The 21073-nt window shown below is 42.0% G+C and overlaps 1 protein-coding gene across 1 annotated transcript in view; it reads left to right on the top strand.

Annotated features, from left to right (window-relative positions):
• The first annotated feature begins 152 nt into the window (after positions 1-152).
• Positions 153-21073, top strand: part of TMCC3 (transmembrane and coiled-coil domain family 3) — a 265971-nt gene continuing 245050 nt past the window's right edge. The window contains exon 1 of the mRNA XM_037064690.1: positions 153-256. Coding sequence (XP_036920585.1) covers positions 248-256 — 9 coding nt within the window. The 5' untranslated portion in view covers positions 153-247. The remainder of the gene's footprint in view (positions 257-21073) is intronic.

Genomic DNA, 21073 nt, shown 5'->3' with positions numbered 1-21073 from the left:
GACCAGCTCTTCATTGGCTTGGGAGAAGCGGCCTCGGGAAGTGCGGACACCGCAATCGCGAAAGAAGGTCTGCGGGGCGGGGAGGTCCCCGCCGCCCGCGCCCCGCCCCCTCGGAGGCCACCGCCTGCTTGCTGGCCGCGGCGCACGCGTGTGCGAGCAGGGGCAGCACGGAGCTCCCCGGCGGCCCTGCGCCACCGCCCGCCCTGTCCGCCAAGCGCACCAGCCCGGGCGGGACGGTCCCGGCATCATGCGGAGGGTGAGTGGGCCTTGGCCGCGGAGGCGCGAGGAGCAGGTGGCGAGTCTGCACACAAGCGTGAGAGCGCGTCGCTCCTGTGCTGGGCCGCCTCCGCAGTGAGTCGGGGAAGCTCGCGGGGAGCTGGGCGAGAAGGGCTAGTGGCGAGGAGGTGTCTCGTGGGGCCGCAGCAGTAGTAGCCTGTGCGGGGCAGGGGCGCCCCTCGCAGGACACCAGGACTCACGGGGTGCTGTGGGGTCTCTCCCCGCCTGAGAGACCTCTGGCCCTGCGCTCCCTGTTGCGGCGCAGACACGTCGGGGCTTCCCTCCTCGCGCCTTCCGGGGCGCTATTCCCAGCGCCCCCCGCCTGGGGATTTTAGGAAAGATCCTTGAGTGGAGCCCCTTCCCAGTCGCCCCGCCTGCCCGCGCGGTTCCTTGCGGCTTTAGATTCTTCTGCTCCCTCACTCTTTCCCCGGGAGCCTCGGGAACTTTGCCGCCGGGCGTCGGTGGGGCTCCCTGGACGAAAGCCCCAGGGAGGGTGGACCCCAATCCGCGTCCGTTGGGTGACTAGAAGAGGATGTGTATGTGTTTTGGGGAGGGGTCCTCATACCTCGCCTCCAGAAATGCCCTGACTTCTGGAAGGTGGAACGCGCAAGGGCGTGCGAACTGAAATTGTTCCCTCTGTCCCAGCGAGTTAAGCGCCGCTCGCCCACCGGAACAGCGCGGAGTCCCGCAGGAGGCGTCCTCAGCGGCGGCTGCTTTCTGAAGCGTGTGTCCGGGTTCCTGCGCGCACCCCGCACCCTCCAGGCAACCTTAGTGGAAAAACTCCACACGGTTTGTCCCACCTCGAGGAACATGGTGGGAATTGGAACTGTGATTGCCAGCCGCGGAGAGCAGGCACGCAGGCCCTGCGCTGCTTCGTCTTTCCTGTCTGCGGCAGCTCCGCTACAGGAAAGTGGTGGTGATTTTCTAGTTTACCGGTGCTAGCGTGCTATTTGCACCTGAATCTTGGGGACAGAGGTAGCTTTAATCAAACGCAGGAGCTCGGCACTTACAGGGTAGAAGGGAAGTAGAGGAAACGTAAGGAAATCAAAGTAGACGTTTTCCCAGATTTCCTAAAGCCAACCCCGATGACAGTTTAGGCGTCAAGGAAAAGGTGTTGGGTGTTTTCTGAAGAAACAAGGGTGAGAAGAAATGGGAAAAACAATAAATCTTTTCAGTAGAGCCTTTGAATTTCTCTGTGTTGGACTTTGGGGTTGCCTTGTTACTAAAGTATGTGTGTGCCTATTATTTTAGTCACCTGAGTGGCCCTGTCAACGATTTCTTCCTCTCAGCTGCTTGGTTGTTTCAAAGGGAGCTCTGGCCTGCGTTTCTGCAGGTGGTGCCAAAATTAAGTTGTGTGGCCCTGGCCTGCGAACCAGACGATCGCGGTTCTATTTCCAGTCAGGGCACATGCCTGGGTTGCAGGCCAGTTCCCTGCAGGCCAACTCCCAGCAGGGGACGCACGAAAGGCAACCATACATTGATGTTTCTCTCCCTCTCTCCTTCCCTTCCCCTCTAAAGATAAATAAATAAAATATAAAAAAAGAAAAAAAATTAAGTTGTGTGTGTGGGGGGCAGTAGTATTTGGAGGAGATGTAGAACAAGTATGAATTGGCCCCAGCTGCCTCTGGAAAGTCTATTAGTGAGCTGACATGGAAATTTACCTGGTTTACCTATTGGATTGAGTCCAAACCTGCTCAGGTGTTTCTGGGCAGGACAGGATTGCAGCCAGGCACCAGCTACTTTGAATGCTTGGCTTTTGCTGGAGCAGCAGAAATGGAAACTGGAGGAGTTACTTGTTTGGACTCCAAATGCAGGGACCAGCGACCTCCTTTAATCCCCTGTGCCTCCAAGGGGTAAAGAAAGCAGCTGGGATGGGATCTGTAAGGTCTGTTAGAGGAAGAATCAAGATTTGGAGATGGATGGCTTTGATTAGAGCACAGTGTACCTTGGAGATATTGCAGGTTTGGTTCCAGGCCACCATAAAAAAGTATTGTAATAAAGCAAGTTGTAATCATTTTGCTGGTGTGAATCTTGCCTTCGGTTTCAGTGATGCGCAATACAAGGAGGTGTGCCCGTATCTTAAAATGTGATTTGTGATTTGCACACTACCTGCTTAGGATGAAAGATGTGGATGCTCGCTAGAAATGCAGATTTCTGAGCTCTACTTGGGACTTGTTAAATCAGAATCTCTGGGACTGGAAAATTTGATTTTAAGCACCCACCCCCCCACCATAAGGCATATACATTAAGCACTTACTAAGTGTAGGCACTATTTTAAGATCTAGGAATACAGCCCTGGCTGGTGTAGCTCAGTGGATTGAGCACGGGCCTGCGAACCACACAATCGTGGTTCAGTTCCCAGTCAGGGCACATGCCTGGGTTGCAGGCCAGTCCAGCAGGGGACTCATGAGAAGTAACCATACATTGATATTTCTCTCCTCCTCTCCTTCCTTTCCCCTCTAAAGATAAGTAATAAAATCTTTAAAAAAAAAGATCTAGGAATACAGTGGGGAAATGACAGCTAAGAATCTGTTCTCTTGGAGGATACATACTAGTTGAGAAATTAGACAATAAAGAAGTAAACAAATATACAAACAATTTTATTTTTAATTTTAAAAAATTTTACTGTATTTTTCCATTACCATTTAATGCTCTTGTATTTCCCTCCACCCTAAATCACCACACTGTTGCCCATGTCTATGAATCTTTCTTTTCTTTTTGCTCAATTCCTCCACCCCCTAACCTCTCCTACCCTCTCTCCTGCTTAGCTTTCACCCTGCTCTCCATCTGAGTCTGCTTGTGTTTTGCTTGTTTGTTGATTTTGTTCATTAGGTTCCGCATATGAGTGAAATCATATTGTATTAGTCTTTCTCTAGCTGGTTTATTTCACTGAGTATAATGTTCTCCAGGTACATCCATGCTGTCATAGAGAGTAATATTTTGTTTTCTTTTTTTTTTGTACAGCCAGTATTATTCCATTGTGCAAATATCTGTTCTTTGTTTTAACCATTCATCTACTGGAGGATACTCAGGCTGCATCCATATCTTAGTGATTGTAATAATGCTGCAATGAACATAGGGATGATTATGTTCTTTTGAATTAGTGCTTTGAGTTCCTTCAGATATATTCCCAGAAGTGGGATCACTGGGTCAAAAGGCAGTTCCACTTTTAATTTTTGAGGTCTCTCTGTACTGCTTTCTACAGTGTCTGCACTCTGCACTCCCATCTGCACTCCCATCAACAGTGAAAAGGGTTCTCCTTCCTCACATCTTCACCAGCACTTGCTTGTTGATTTACTGATGGTAGGCATTCTGACAGGTGTGAGGTGATATCTCACTCTGGGTTAATTCACATTTCTCTGGTGATTAGTGGCATTGAGCATCTTTTCATAAGTCTATTGGACATCTGTATGTCCTCTTAGAAGAAATGTCTATTCAGGTCCTTTGCCCATTTCTTAAAATTGGATTATTCGTGTTTTTGGTGTTGAGTTTTGTAAGCCCTTTATAAATTTTGGATATTAACACCTTTTCAGATATATCGGCGAATATATTCTCCCATTCTGTGGGTTGTCCTTTTGTTTTGTTGATAGTTTCCTTTGCTGTGCAAAAACTTTAGTTTGATGTACTTCCATTTATTTATTTTTTGCTTTTGTTTCCTTTGCCTGGAAAGATACCAGATAAAATATTGCTATGTATAGTGTCCAAGATTTTACTGCCTATGTTTAAACTAGGATTTTTATGGTTTAGATTCTAATATGTGGAGATGACATGATACTTCACATAGAGAATCCCGAAGACTCCACCAAGAAACTATTAGAATCGATAAATGAATTCAGCAAAGTAGCAGGATACAAAATTAATATCCAGAAATCTGTTTGTATATGCCAACAATAAACTAACAGAAAGGGAAATGAAGAAAACAGTCCCATTCACAATTGCTTCAAAAATAAATCTAACCAAGGATATAACAAGACCTGTACTTGGAAAATTATAAGACACTGAAGGAAGAAATTGAAGAAGACACAAATAAGTGGAAGCACACACCATGTTCATGGATAGGAAGAATTAACATCATTAAATGTCCATACTACCCAAAGCCATCTATAGATGCATCACAATTCCTATCAAGATTCCAATGAAGTATTTCACAGAACTAGAACAAATATTTCAAAAATTTATATGGAACCACAAAAGGCCCCATGTAGCAACAGTGATCCTGAGAGATAAAAACAAACTTAGAGGAATCACATTACCCAGTATCAACCTGTACTAAAAGGCCATAGTAATCAAAACAGCCTAGTACTGGCATAAAAACAGACACAGTGGAACAGAATAGAGAGCCCAGAAATAAACCCACCTGTTTATAGCCAATTAATATTCAACAGAGTAAACAAGGACATACAATGGGCTGAAGATAGTTTTTTGAAGTATTTTTGTTGATTATGCTATTACAGTTTTCCCATCCCCCCCTTTATCCCCCTTCCACCCTGCCCCCCAACCCTCCAGCATTCACCCCCCTTGGTTCGTGTCCATGGGTTGTACTTATAAGTTCTTTGAGTCCTCTGTTTCCTATACTATTTTTATCTCTCCCTGTCTCTTTTATGCCTACCAATTATGCTTCTTCTTCCCTGTACTTTCCCCTGCCCTACTCCTCCCTTCCCCCTCCTCACTGAAATTCCTCCATGTGATCTCCATTTCTCTGATTCTGTTCCTGTTCTGGTTGTTTGCTTAGTTTTCATTTTCATTGTTTTTCTTTTCTTTTAGGTTCATTGGTTGGCAGTTGTGAGTTTGTTGTCATTTCATTGTTCATATTTTTCATCATCTTTTTCTTAGATAAGTTCATACTTCATATAACATTTCATATAATAAGGGCTTGTTGATGATGAACTCCTTAACTTGACTTTATCTGGGAAGCACTTTATCTGCCCTTCCATTCTAAATGAAAGCTTTGCTGGATAGAGCAATCTTGGATGTAGGTCCTTGCCTTTCATGACTTGGAATACTTCTTTCCAGCCCCTTCTTGCCTGCTAGGTTTCTTTTGAGAAATCAGCTGATAGCCTTATGGGGACTCCTTTGTAAGTATCTGTCTCCTTTTCTCTTGCTGCTTTTAAGATTCTCTCCTTATCTTTAATCTTGGTAGCTTAATGATGATCTGCTTGGTGTGTTCCTCTTTGGCTCCAAATTTTTGGTACTCTCTGAGCTTCCTGGACTTCCTGGAAGTCTATTTCCTTTCTAAGATTGGGGAGTTTTCCTCCATTATTTGTACAGAGAAGTTTTCCATTTTTTGCTGTTGTTCTTCTCCTTCTGGCACTCCTCTAATTTGGATATTGGAACGTGTCAGGTTGTCCCAGAGGTTTGTAAGTTTCTCTTCATTCTTTTAATTCTTGTTTCTTCATTCTGTTCTGGTTGGATGTTTATTTTTTCCTTTTATTCCAAATCATTGGTTTGAGTCCTGATTTCCTCCCCGTCACTGTTGGTTCCCTGAATATTTTGCTTTATTTCATTTTGGGTATCTTTCATTTGTTTTTTTATGTTTTGACCAAGCTCAGTCAGATCTGCGAGCATTTTGATTACCAGGGCTTTAAATTCTCCATCACGTAGGTTGGCTATCTCCTCATCGCTTAGTTTTCTTTCTGAAGTTTTGCTCTGTTCTTTCATTCGAGCCGTATTTCTTTCTCTTGGTGAACCTGATAAGCTGTAAAGGGGTGGGGTCTTAGGTATTCACCCAGGCAGGGCAGCCCTCTTTACTGCGCTGTGGTGCTGCCTGTGGAGGAGGGGCCAGAGAGCGAACAATGCAACTCACCTGCTCATCTCCAGCACACTTTCTAATGGACTCTCTCCCGAGACTGGGAGTTTCCCCACCAGGGCAACCCCCACCTTAGTCCACAGTCAGCTCTGAGTGTCAGTTTCGCCTTTCGCCGCCCTGCCCATGAGGTCCAAAGCTTTGCATGGGTTTTTATGAGCTGGCTGGGCCTGAGCTGGCTGGGCCTAAGCTGTCCTCTGTCTTACCAGTCTGGTTGTTCTGGTTGATTTTTTCTTTAATTCCCTGGTTGTTGGAGTTCCATGCAGTTTGATTTTCTGGCGCTTGTGTGTTTATTGATTTTAGGTTGGTTGTTATCCTCCTTTTGGTTGTGCATTGAAGCCAAGGCTTTCTACCTATGCCTCCATCTTGGCCAGAACTCTCCCAAAGCTGTTGATAGTTTATTCAAGAAATGGTGTTGGGAAAATTGGACAAACCTGTGTGGGAAAATGAAACTAGAACACCTTTCTATACTACACACAAGAATAAATGAAAAATGGATTAAAGACTTACAAATAATTTAGATGGTGATGAGTGCTAGGAAGAAAATAAAGCAGGATAATGAAGTGGGGAGTGACTCAGGGTGTGAACCCATTTCAGCTTGCTTGGTAGTGGAAGGTATTTCTAAGGAGTTGACATTTGAACATACAGTGTAAAGAAGTCAACTGTGTGAAGGTTTGGGAACAGAGTGCTCCAGAATGAGACACATCAAATACAAAGGCTCTGAGGTTGGAGGAGGCTTGGCCTATATGAGAAACAGAAGATACCAGGGCTGATGCAGAATGGGGTGTAAGGGGTGACATTTCTCCATGTCATGACCACTAGAGAAATCATGTGCTGGATTATTTTCTACCTCTTCACGTAGCAAGTTAATGTTTTGTTCTTTATTTTTGCATCCAAAATGAGTTCTTTCCTATGCAGTATCAGGAGCTTCAGAGGATTGGTTTCTTTTAAAAAATCACTTGCATTAAAAAGGAGACATAGGCAGGGACCAAGTTCTAGAAGGTCTTATTGGCAATGGTAAGAAATTTGGATTTCAGCCTAAATGCAGAGGGATGTTATTTAGAGAATTTTAAGCAGAGAAATACAGTGATGTGATCTGGTTTACTTTTTTGAAGATCAGCTTGGCCATTGTATATAGAATGAATTGTGGGAAGTGATAGTAGATGTAAGGAAGACCACCCTCCTGTGCGGGAGTGATGGAGACAGGTGGAGAGACAGGATGTATTTTGGGTATAGAGTCAACTGAACTTGCTGATGTAGGAGGAAGGGAGAAGTGGAAGTCCTCTAATGTATACCTGTGTGTGTGTGTGGAGAGGGAGCATGCACAGGAGAGAAATTATTAGACCTCAAATGGGATGCCCCAATGATAACTGATAATAGCTGGCATTTAGTGAACATTTTCTGTGCATATATTAAGGGTCCCGTGGGAAATGTGTGGTTCAAGGCCACTCGGCTAAGTATTGGAGCTAGGATTTGTACCTGGGTCTGCCTGATTCCAAAGCGTTGGCCTTTGCCATTATACTCTGCTGCCTAGAAACTGACTCAGGAGGCTCAGATGGCATATTACCACTCCACCCAGAGTTTTGAACTCCATGTCATGACCACTAGAGAACTCACGTGCTGGATTATTTTCTACCTCTTCACGTAGCAAATTAATGTTTTGTTCTTTATTTTTGCATCCAAAATGAGTTCTTTCCTATGCAGAATCAGGAGCTTCAGAGGATTGGTTTCTTTTAAAAAATCACTTGCATTAAAAAGGGTTAGACGTGCCTTTTGACCCAGCAATTCCACTGCTAGGAGTATATCCTAAGAACCCTGAAACACCAATCCAAAAGAACCTATGCACCCCGATGTTCATAGCAGCACAATTTACAATAGCCAAGAGTTGGAAGCAACCTAAATGCCCATCGGTCAATGACTGGATCAAAAAACTATGGTACATTTACACAATGGAATTCTATGCTGCAGAAAGGAAGAAGGAGCTCCTACCCTTTGCAACATCATGGATGGAACTGGAAAGCATTATGCTGAGCGAAATAAGCCAGGCAGTGAAAGACAAATACCATATGATATCACCTTTAACAGGAATGTCAACAACAAAACAAGCAAGCAAAATGTAACCAAAGACACTGAAATACAGAACGTGCTGACAGGGTCCAGAGGGTAGAGGGGAGAGAAGCACAGAGTAAAAGGGGATGGACTCACATGAATAAGTATGAAGGACATATGTACAATAACTAAGATGGGGGGTGGAGATGGGAGGAGGGTGGGGAGCACTGGGGGGGGGGGCAGGGCTGGGAATACAAGAAAGAAAACTGTACTTGAACAAAAGTTAAATAATAAATAAATAAAAAATAAAAATAAAAAAAAAAGAGTTAGAGACCATAAAAAAACCCTGAATGGCCACAGCAACCTTGATAAAAAAAGAACATAGTTGGAGGAATCATGCTACCTGATATCAAACTATACTAAAAGGCCATAGTAATCAAAGCAGCATGGTACTGACATAAAAAACAGACACATAGATCATGAAATAGTATAGATAAGCCAGAAATAAACCCATACTTTTATGGACAATTAATATTTGACCAAGGAGTCAAGGATGTACAATGGGGCAAAGACAGTCTCTTCAATAAATAGTTTTTGGAAAATCGGACAGGTATGTGCAAAAAAAAAAAAAAGAAACTAGACTGCCTTCTTACATCATACACAATAATACACTCAAAATGTATTGAAGACTTAAATGTTAGACTCAAAACCATAGAAATCCTAGAAGAAAACATAAACAGAAAAATCTCAGACATTTCTTATAGTAATACTTTTTTCCTGATATATCTCTCCAGGCAAGAAAAATAAAAAAATAAACAAATAAGAATGCATCAAACTAAAAAGTTTTGCAGAGCAAAGCAAAGTATTAACAAAATGAAATGACAACCCACTAAATGGGAGACCACATTTGCCAATGATATACCTATAAGGGGTTAAAATCCAAAATTTACTAAGAACTTATACAACTCAACACCACAAAAAATCCAATTAAAAATGGGCAAAGGACCTAAATAAACACTTCTCCAAAGAGGACATACTGATGGCCAATAGACATATGAAAAGATGCTCAGTGTCACTAATCATCAGAGAAATGCAAATTAAAACCACAATGACTTATCTATCACCTCACATCTGTTAGAATGGCTACCATCAATAAATCAAGAAACCTGTTAGTGGTGGTGAGGATGTGGAGAAAGGGGAACCCTTTTGCACCGCTGGTGGGAATGTAGATTATGCAGCCATGGTGGAAAGCAGTGTGGAGTTACCCCATAAAGTTAAAAATGGAACCGCTTTATTACCCAGTGATTCCTCTTCTGGGAATAAACACAAAGATACTTGAAATACTAATATGAAAGAATATATGCACCTCTGTGTTCACTGCAGTATTATTTGCAATAGCCAAGATTTGGAAGCAGTGGGTAGACCTGAAAAGTATTATGCTCAGTGAAATAAGCCAGTCAGAGAAAGACAAGTATCATGTAATTTCACTTATATGTGGAATCCAATTGACAAAATAGAAACAGACTCAGAAAATAGACTGACAGCTGTCAGAGGGATGGGGTTTAAGGGGCTAGGTGAAAAAAGGTGAAGGGATTAAGCAAACAAAACCCCACAAAACTTGCAGAGAACAGTGTGAAGGTTACCAGAGAAAAAGTAGGGTGCAGGTGGTAGGAGAGGGTAAAGCAGGGTAAAGATGGAAGGAGCCTTGACTTGGGGTGGTGAACACCCAGTGCAATATACAGATGAGGTATTGTAGAATTATACACCTGAAACCTATCTAATTCTATTAACCAATGTCACCCCAATAAATTTGGTTAAAAAAGAGTTAGATGTCAGTTGTGGACAAAATAATTATGGAGTTAACTATTGCATATTGGTTTCATTCTCTGTGCCAGGCACCTGTTGTCTTCCTTCATGTTCATAACACCCTTCTAAGCGAAAACTAATAGGCAATACACTTACACAGTGTAATGTTCAAATGGTGGGAAAAAGTTTGCTGTGAAAATTGTTCTTTCTCTTCTGTTGTCCAGCCAGCTGGTTTCTTTCCTCAGAAGTAATTGATGCTAAAGCCATTTCTTGTGCCTTCCTAGAAATAATCTATGCATACACAAGCAGGTGTATATTCATGCTTTTATTCCTATTTTTTACACACAAATGTAAGTGTAGCATATATGTGCACTTGACTTTTTCCAGCTGTATAGAAGATCAGTAGTTGTAGTTCTGCCTGGCTCTTTTTGTGGCTATGTGTGGGATACTTTTATGTGGACATACTAGAATTGGTTGTTTCTGGTCTTTTGTTGTTATTGGCAGTGCTGCGGTAAATGAACTTATACATACATTATTTTATATGTGTACAAGTCTATCTGTATGACAAATTACAGTAGAACTTTTGGGTCAGGTGATATGAAAATCTTTGTTAGGTGAAGCAGCATAATACAGAGGAGAGATCTACACCTATGTCTATATCTTATCTGTATCTATGTTTGTTTTCCCAAATTTTTTATTTAATTATTTTTCAAGTACAGTTTTCTGTCTATTACTCCCATCCCATCCCACCCCTGGGCTCCCCGCTCCCTCCCATTTCCACCCTTCTTAGTTGTTGTCCATGTATCCTTTATATATGTTCCTCTAAATCCTTCCCCTATTTCCCCTGAAATTCCGTCCCCTCTCCCTTCTGGTCACTGTCAGCCTGTATCTATGTTTATATCTTTATATTTATATCTAAAATAATCCAAGTATAGCACAGACTTGGAGTTTGATTGCTAGGAGTTACATCTTGAGTCTGTCGTTTGTAAATTTTGCAAGTCACTTAACCTCTCCTTGCCTCAATTGCCTGATTTTTAAAATAGGAATAATAATAGTACCTACCAAATAAGGTTACTGTGAAGATTGTATCCATTCATTTAGTTTGTGTTGTATAACAGATCACCCCCCAGACTTAGTGGCTTAACAGCAATAACTATTTTACTTCACTCATGAGCCTATAGTTGGCTAGGAGGCTCTTCTAACCTGGGCCAGCTGAGCTCACCTGGTGAAAAATGTGATCACCTCGTGATTACACATATTACAGGTCAGCTGGTAGCTAGAGGATGTAGGATGGCTTCATTCTCATGTCTGGCAGCTGACAGGTGATTTGGTTCTACAAGGTCCTCGTTTGGGATGGAATGTGATCTCTCGGATTCAGTTAGTTAGGTCAGTTTCTTCAAATGGTGATCTCAGGGCTCCAAAGAGCAGCAAGAGACAGCAAACCCCAAAGCCCAAGTGTTTTTCATATCTCTGCTTGTGTCACATTTTGCTATTGTGTCACTGACCAAAGCAAGTATCACGGCCAAGGTCAGAGTCTGCATGGGAGGGGACTCTCCAAGGACAGCATGCAGTCAGGGGCAGGATGGTCTCCATTTTACAAGCAATCTACTGAAGAAATACTTGTAAAGTGACTAGATAGTGTCTGGCATGTTGTGTTATATGAGAGTGCTAAATTGAAAAAAGAGAGGAAGAGAGAGATTACCAAATTGCCCTAAATTTTACACCCCAGCAGCAATGTATGAGAGCGGCAGCCTCCCTGATCCTAACAGTATGGCAGGTGATCATCCCTGGATGGGCAGCTGTTCTTGCTACCATTTTACAGATAGAAAAGGGATGCTCAGAGGTGCTAAGGCATTTTTCTGATGTTGTAGGCCCAACAAAATTTTGAAGCCTTTGTCTGTCTGACAATAAAGCACCCCTGCTGGTCTTGCCACTCCAGACGGAAGTGTGCTTTCTGTGTGCGGGTTGCTCCCCTTCACTGCTCTCCTGCGTGCCCCCACATCCACGTCCCTCCCCTCATTTCTGTTCACATTCAGATCTTATTGACTGAGGAGAATCCGTCAGTCTGCTGTGATTTTGATTTCAAGCTGGCCCACAGAACTCAAAGGAAAATGTCTGCCAAGATAGTGGGCTTTGTTATGTCTGTGAAGGGATGATAAAAGGAAACCTGTTTTAAATTGAGAAAACAGATGAGTCTGGCCTTGTTTTGTTTATTCTTCATTTCCATTCCTTACATCTCCTTGCTTCACTTTCTTCTTTACAATTCAGGAATTCCATTCCCCAAAGAGCAGATGGGAAGACAAGGAGACATCATTTCTTGGTGGTTCAGGACTTGGTCTCTGGAGACAGAGTGTCTGGATTCAAATCCAGTTCAGCCATTTACTAGTTGCATGACTTGGTCTGGTTAACCTGCATGAAAGAGTTTTTCTGAGGTTTGAGTGATAGTCTGTTCAAAGTGCTTGATTGTTATTAAACAGTAGATTACTTCTGCTTCTGTCTTTTTTGGTCCTGTTTCACCTCCCTTTTCCTCCAAACCTATTCCTATGCCCCTAGATATGTGTAATATTTACTGAGCTCTTACTCTAAGTGCCTTACATGTAATTAGCTCATCTAATCCTCAGAGCAAACCTATGAAATAAGTGCTATTTTATTGCCATGTTTAAGTGAGGAAGCCAGACACTGAATGGCTAAGTAATTTGCCTAGTATACCACAGCTAATAAATGATCTAGCAGGGATTTTAAATCCCATCATTCTGGTACCACCGTTCATATGCTTCATGTTTTTGCTAAAAAAAAAATGGAATGGAAGGTTGGAGATTTAAAATTGAGAGCTTCTGCTCTAGAAAAACTGCTGGGGAACTCACATGCAGCCTCTATCCTTGGCTGCTTCAGTATATCCAGCTGTGCCTTAGACATAAATTCCAGCACAAAAATACAAATGTTCAATCCTTTTGCCAAAAGTCTTTCCACTTCAATCATTGTAATCCTAACAAGATTTCATACATAGTGCCTCCCTTGTAACTGAGGTGTGACACTGTTGAAAATATGTGGGGCCTTTTTTGAGGTTTGAACATCAAGCTGTCTAGTTCTGAGCCTTGCCACCTCTTGCTACCGCTTCTCTGGTGGCAGGCGATGCTTGCCAAAGTGGCAGGAGAATAAAGCAGACACTACAAATGATAGATAACTTTCTGAATTGAGAATTGTACATATCTTCAAGTTGAAGGAAACATCTGAGGCTGTTTCTAAACTTTGTTTGCATGTAAACTAAATGTGATGTGGTAACAGTCATCAAATATTTTAAATGAACCTCCTACTATGTGGTAGGATCCATTGTGAGTGCTCCGGGTCTGCATGGCCCAATCTTCTCATCAAGTCTGTGGTCCATCTGAAAAGATAGTTGAGCTGCTCTGTGAATTGTGGTATACTTTTACAAAGGAAGAAAAAGTTGCCAGGGGATCGTAATGAAAGTTTCTAATCTAGCCTGGGGGTGTTCATAAAAGCCTTCCAGATAAGGTAACTGTTTAGCTGAAACTTGAAGGGTGAGCAAGAGCAGCCAGGGCAAGCAGAGGTAGATTGCGTTCCAGGTAGAATGAACAGCACATGCCACATTTAAGGAAGTGAGATGCAGTCAGAGTAGCTGAATGGGTTGAGTGCAAGAGTTGAGGTCAGAAGGGTAGGGAGAGGATGCTTCATCAAAGACTGTGTAAGGCTTATTGAGAATGTCCCTAAGGGCAACAAAGAGCCAGTGAGAGATTCTAAGCAAGTTTCTGGAAATCAAGTATTTGATTCAGAAGATTGCTAAGAAAAAGAAGATAAAAAATATGAACAGTGAAAGGACAGGAAACTCACAGTTATTAACAACCACACCTAAAACAAAAGTAAACCAAGAGGCCAGCTAGATCAGGAGCAGAACCATAGAAATGAAGAACACATGAGGGTTAGCAACAGGGGAGTGGGAGGAGGAGGAGGAGGGAGAAGGTACAGAAAATAGCATAGACAGTAGGTAGAAAATAGATAGGGGGGAGGGCAAGAATAGTAGGGGAAATACAGAATCTAAAGAACTTGAGACACATGGACATGAACTAAAGAGGGGGATTGTGGGTGGGAGAGGGTGTACAGGGTGGAGGGGAATGAAGGGGGGGAATAGAACAACTGTAATGGTATAATCAATAAAATATATTTAAAAAAAAAAAGAAAATTGCTTTGACCAAAGGGGGAGAATGGACTGGAAAGGTAAGACCGGAGGTAGGAAGAGTGGTTAGGAGGCTGTTTCAGCTCAGCCAGCTGACCTACACCAGGGAGACTGTACAGGCAATGGAGAGGCATATTCTATTTTGAAGATTTTTAGCAGTAGAATCAGTAGAAGTTGGTGACTGATAGGATGTGAAGGATAAAGGAGGAGAGGAGGTAATAACGGCAGGCTCCCAGGTTTCTGCCTTGGTAAGACTGAGTGTGTGGTGGTGCCATGACCAGCGGTATAAAACCATCCTGTTCCACATCTGTGCCCCTCCTACCAGTCTGGATGGACGTGGTTTCTTTAATTCCATGGTTTTCAGACTTCCATTCAACTAAGTTTCTGATATTTCTGAGTGATGGTGGTTCTGTAATGTAGTTGTGATTTTGATGTGGTTGTGGGAGAAGGGGAGCTGTGCTGCCATCTTGACTGGAAATCTGATCATCCACCTTTAGAGCTAACTGTATTCATGTATTGGAGTACTGCATAATTCAGTTATCCTTTCTCTTTGGCCATCTATTTTGGTTGTTTGAAACAGTGCTGCTCTGGATGTGTGTATCTACTTAGGGTCCTCGGGTACTTAGGGGCAGAGCGGTGGGGCTGAGGGGTGAGTGTTTTGTCACTTCCACTGGACGTTGCCGTGCTCTTCTCCAAAGCAGTTCACCAGAATGTCCAATGTTTTTACCAAACACTTGGTACTGTCAGAATTAAAAGGTCTTTTGCGAATATGACAGAGATGAAATATTATCTCATTCTGGTTTTAATTTGTGGTTCCCTAACCAGTGGGGTGGTTGAACACATTACACATTCCCCAGCCCTTTGAGTTTTCTCTTTTATGAATTATTTGTTCATATCTGTTACCCATTTCTCCTTTGGATTGTGTTTTTCTTACTGAGTTGCAAATATATTTCCAGTTGTTGTCTTTTTTAATGGATATTTTGATGAATTTTAATGTATTTGAGGTTACTTATTCATTCCCTTGTGGTTTGTGCTTTATAAAGACACCATCTATGTCAGCAGATTAAAGACATTTTCCTATGTTTTCTAGTAAGAGTTTAAATTTTGCCTTTAATATTTAGACCATTGACCCACTTGGAATTAAATTTAGTCTATTAGGTAAGGTAGGGATTGTTTCCCCACTACAGATATTCCGTTATTGCAGCAAGACTTACTGAATTCCGTCTTTCCCTCACCGATGTGCAGCACCACTTTGTCACGTGTGAAGTTTCCATGCGTGGATGGGTCTGAGGGATGCTTGCTGACATCTTATTTACTACCTAGTTACAGAAAATCTTGACATCAGGTAGGGTCACCCCATCTCATTCTCGAATGTGTTTAAATCAGGGGTGTCAAAACTTTTGGCATTGCTGGGCCACACTGGAAGAAGAACAGTTGTCTTGGCCCACACATTAAATGCATTGCAACATGTAGTCACCAAAAAAGCTTATATTTTAAGTAAATTTATGATTTTGTTTTGGGCAGCATTCATAGCCATCCTGAGCTACATGCAGCCTGTGGGCCTCAGGTTGGACACCCCTGGTTTGAATGCTTTATTCATTGCTGTATTTACTGCTTAGAACAATCTCAGGCCCAGAGTAGGGGCTCAATAAATATCTACTGGGTGACTGAAGGAATCTCATCTGGTACCATCCAAATAAATAGCCCAGCAGTTCCCTGACATGCTTGCTGGGCAGTGCTTTATCCTTGGGGAGAGGGAAAGGAAGCAGTTGGCAACTCTTGCTTCCATTCGCCCTTGCTCTCTGTTGCTTTTGTTCTTTCTCATTCAGACCAGAACCTTGAAGAGTGACTCCTTAGCAAGTCTGACAGGGTTAGAGAGAGTGTGATTGCTGCTGATTGTGGCATGGGAGAATTCTGATCACAAATTGTAGATAGTTCTGTGAGGTCTTTTGAGTTCTGGCCAGTATTTGGGCCCTTAAGCCTTGGAACTAGGACAGGGAGTCATCTAAGATTAGGTCTTCTATGCTTTTGCATACCTTTATTTTGTAGGTTAATGTTGCTTAAAAATAAACTTCTTTCTGTGGCATAATTTTTGGCATGTTTTGTTAATAATAAAAAGAACCACCATTCATTTAATGCTTGCTATGTGTAAGGCATTGTGCTAAGCAATTTGCATATACATATATATTTCATCGATTCTTCGGAGTCATCTCCTTTTTGGTTTTTGCCTTTTTGCTGTAGCAATATTTATTTATTCTTTCATTCCTCTAACATTCTCGAGTTCCTGGGCGGAGTCAGGGATGAGGCTGGCCAGGATGTGCAGCTTCGGAGCCCTAGGGACTCCCTGTTTGGTGAGGGTCTGACTTTCAAACAAAGAGCTGCCATGCAGTGTGATGTTTGGATTAACAGACACTGTATCCAAACTGCCAGTTTGATGAACTTCGAGGAGCGGAGGAGCCATGGTGTCAGGGGAATCCAGGAAGGTGGTTTTAAGTAGGACGTGACCCCTAAACACACGCTTGAAGTTCTCTCGGCTCTTGGGCTTGATCTAGTTACTCCGACCCTCCTTTGGCCTCCTGTTCTCCATGAGCCTGTACCCACCAATGGTTTCTTGCCTATGACTTCCTCCTTTAACTACAGTTTTTTTTTAAATTAACATTTTAACAACTTTACTGAGGAATTATTTGCATATTATAAAATCTACCAATGTCGGGTGTATAATTCAATGATTTTTAGTAAATTTGCTAAGTCAAAACCATCATTTGCAGCACTAACCTCATCTGACAGGTGGACACTGGGGCTCAGGGGAATCAAGTATCATATCCATGCACATCCAACCAGTTACTGGCCGAGCTGGGACTCGAATCTGTGTAATGGCTGATTAAAGCTTATTCGAGTTTTCAAAAGGAAAACACACCTTTGGAGTTCTTCAGCATAAGTGCACCTTCTTTATTACCTTGGCATCTAAAGTAGGTTTGTTACAAACTGGGAAGTGTTGTGAACAGAGGGTTGAGTAAAAAACAGTGGGAAAGAGGGCTGGATTCGGTGTTGTTGAAGTAAGTAAAATACTTTGAGTTGAACCAACACACACAACCAGCCAAACAAAAATTCAGTATCAAACACTTAAAAATAAAAGAGCTGAACTAACAATCAGTATATGTGATAAAGCCACAAATTAAAATATGTGCTTATGCAGTGTGAATAGTAAACCACTCTGGTTACTTTTATTATTGGGCTTTCCAGGGTATTTACAAACATTAATTTCCTAGTGGAGGAAGTTTTTTTATTCACATTCCCCAGCAAACTGTGACATAGCATAGTCTAACAGGCAGTTCAAAGGAGCAAGGCTCTCCACTTTTTCCAGTCGAAATTGCAGGGTTTGAAATGTTCTGACAATCGAATTAGCCAAGTGGTGAAACAATAGCAAACGCTTTATAATTTGTGCTGCCATCAGAGATGGCAGAGTTCAGGCTGCCGGTAACGGACCGGAACTGTCTGGACCCTGAAGGGCCACCCTCGGGCCTGCAGGGGCAGGGAGGGGAGAGTGGCTCCTGCCTTTCCATTTTGAATTACACTTTACATGCTGCATTTCTGATTTTTGAATATTAATGCTGGGAAAACGGCAACAGTTATTTATCGACAGCGTGTTCCTCGATGAAAGGAGGGCTCAAACACAGCCCATGGAGAGGTGTCTGCTGGGGTAGTAGGCTTAGCTGCCTCCCTTTGTGCGTCTGCCATTCTATTCCAATAACAATGGGACTACATGTGCAGAAACCCTGCCCTGCCCCTTCTCCTGGGTCAGGAAGCTACAAGAATCGTCTCTATTCAATATTGGGGCACTCCAGCAGAGGTAATGAGACTGGTGTGCTTTTTAGGTCAATATCAAAGAAAAGATATCAGAGATGATTTTAAGTTCAGTATTTTATCTCATATCAGCAAATGAAGGACAGATTGGAGTCAGTTTTTGGAAGCAACCTAATACCTCCCCTAAAGCAGGGATTGACAGACTTTTTCTTTGAAGGGCCATATAGTAAATATTGTAGGCTTTCTATGTCATACTAGCTTTTTTTACAATGACTTAACTCTGCCATTGTAATGAAATATTCTTCTTCTAATTTATTTTTAATGATTTTAAAATGTTAAAACCATTCTTAATTTGTGGGCCATTAAAAAGAACCAGGTTGCTGAATTTAGCCTGTGGACCATAATTTGCCTGTAGCATTAGAGATTCTCCCGTGTTACACGTAAGTCTGCAACTTGTTTTCCAGCATGTGAACCAGCCTTTTCTGCCGTAGCCCATCCTCATCCTCAGTATGTTATGCAGAGCTACACAAAATGAAAACCAGAAACCCACACTAAAGCAAGATGTTTCAATCTCACACTTCCTCTTGCTGCCTCCTCATACACATCCGCACACCCTTATTTCCCTTTATTTGATATTTCCTAGTTACAAGGGATCTTGATCTTATCCTTTGGGATCCTGGTAAGGTACATTAACTAGAAACTTAGAATTATGCATTGAAATAAAAATAAATCAGTTGGCATTCAGCAGAATGTTACAGAAATTAGTATAAAGGTATGGAAATTACTTTCTATGCAGAAGTGGATACATTTGTTTTCTTTATCTTCATATACTTTTTATTATAAGTTGTACAATGAAATGACTTTACAATGTTACAAGCTGTATCTCACAAGTTTATTAAAGTTTCATTTGAATGGATTATTTTTTAGTGCCTATATAATGAAACGTGGTTAATTTGGATGCAGATCGACTTTCCAAACTATGGATACGTGGAAGAATTGTTCAGATGCACCACAGTTATTAGTTTTTCGGTTGCTTGGATACTCTGAAATGAGACCTGAGATGAGGTTAGGGTTCATCAGTGCTCAGAAGAAATTCGGCACACAAATAATGCCTCCGTTGAGACAGTATTATGTCGTGGCATCTGAACTGAGGTCTATGTCAAAATAAGGGTCTGACACATAGTCTTCTGACCTTGAACCACTCTGAACTTCACTTTCCTTCTTTGAAACAGGGATGAAATGGTTTATGTGAAGGCAGTCTTTGTAAACTCTGAAGTGTGGTCCCTAGGAAAGCCATTGCTGTTATTTGCTAAGTCCAAGTGCAGCTCTTTGTTCATGATTCACAAACCTGCCTGGTTATTAGAATCATTTGTGAGTAGTGGGGTGGTGGGGGAGCTTCGGGAAAATGCAGCCGCCTGGTCTCATCCCAGACTAACTGATTCAGAGTTTCTGTGAGTGGACCTAGAAGGTCCACATCTCTATCAGGTTATATAGGTAATTATGCTGTGTTTGGGAAGCTCCATTTTGTTCATAAGCCTCAGTTGATGGACTTAACCAAATACTCCCCTCTTAATCCTAGCTTGGGCTTTCCCCTGAAAGTTCATGCCATGTGTCTTCAAAGAAAATGAGGGGTGGGAAGAGAGAGGGTCAGGAAAAACAAGAATTATCTTCACTTCATTTTCTTGGGTGTGCCCTTTTGCACAAGTAGAAGTGGAGGGAGAACTGGTGTCTTGGGACACAACCCGGTGCACCACTCCAAGTTGTGTTTCTCCTCCGTTGGTTCCCCCTCTGCAGCCCTGGGACTTAGTGTGTTGTTTTCACTTTCTTTTGTGCACTGAAGCATGTTTGCAAAAGAGCATGAGATTCGGCACACCATGAATGTACAACAGATTGACAGTATCCTCTCCAATTTTGTTACTCAAAACTCATCATAGAAAATGTTTTTTCGAGTTATTTCTGGAACTAACATAATTGTTATGTTGGCACACACAGATCACAAACACAAAAAGGAATCTCAGTAGTACTGAAAAGATAAATTAATTCTGAATTTCTCACATTTCCTGTATTGCCACTAATTTACATACGAGTAATTGTAGAATTCAAATGAATGAAAGCATCCACCCCCGCATTGGCAGCCCAGAGTGTTTTCACCAGTAGGACTCAGTAGTATGTATATACCCACAAATGCTCTCATGTAGCACTTTGAAACTTCCTAATGTTTGGGAGCCATACAAAGTATTTTTTTCTTGCAAAACTCCTTCTACAAATAGTAATTATTTGCTATTTTTCAGATATTTGTTAGAAATTTACATAAGACATAGTTTCACAGTTCTTATCTCAGAAGTTCACAGGCTTGGTAGGAGATAGTCATGATGTATCAGTTAGCTTTCATGCCATAGTAATCAAATCATTTCCAAATTATATTCATCATAGAAGAATTTTTCCATGGAAAATTGTAAGATAGCTCTATCTATTCTGTCTGAAGCCTGATCCTTTATTCCATAATTTATTTATTATAGTTTATCCTTTATTATTTACCCCATGTATTATTTCATCAAGTTGATGGAGATACCGTAAAAGGAAATAAATGCTTACCAAATATTTGAGGGAGCAAAAGGGGTATATCTTCTATATTTGGTAACACTAGTTAGGTGTGCTCGTACCTACAGTTCAGCATCCATTTCCAATTACAATTCTCTTTAAAAGGTGAGGTTAGATGCTGAGACTGGTTCCAAATCTCCAGAGAGAAATTTCCAGCAAAGTTTGAATACCTCTACCCTTCTCCCCCTAAATGGTCCTTAAACTCACTATGTCAGAAATGGAACTTACTGGTGCTCTCAAACCTGAACCTCTTCCTGGGGTTCTTGTTTCCGAAGCCCCACTGCTATTCTCCCTGATGCTGAGGCTTCAATCTTTGATGTCCTCTCGGACTCAGTCATAATCAGGAGCTAAATACTGTTGGGTAAGTCTTCGTTTCCGCCCCTCCCACTCCTACCCTCCCACTTTAGACCTTTGTTTCTCAAACCAGGGTCCAAGGACTACTACACAGATTCTTGGAGATTCACATGCTTTTTTATCCTAAGTTTTACAATTTCTGTTTTCATGTCCAGGATAATCCAACAGAATCAACAGGTATGTGTTTA

The sequence above is a fragment of the Sturnira hondurensis genome, unplaced genomic scaffold, assembly GCF_014824575.4.
Source record: "Sturnira hondurensis isolate 20B ecotype Veracruz unplaced genomic scaffold, ASM1482457v3 Scaffold0015509, whole genome shotgun sequence".
NCBI classification, from domain to species: Eukaryota; Metazoa; Chordata; class Mammalia; order Chiroptera; family Phyllostomidae; genus Sturnira; species Sturnira hondurensis.
Note: the sequence above shows the minus strand (reverse complement) of the source record. Positions and strands in the feature narration are given on the sequence as shown.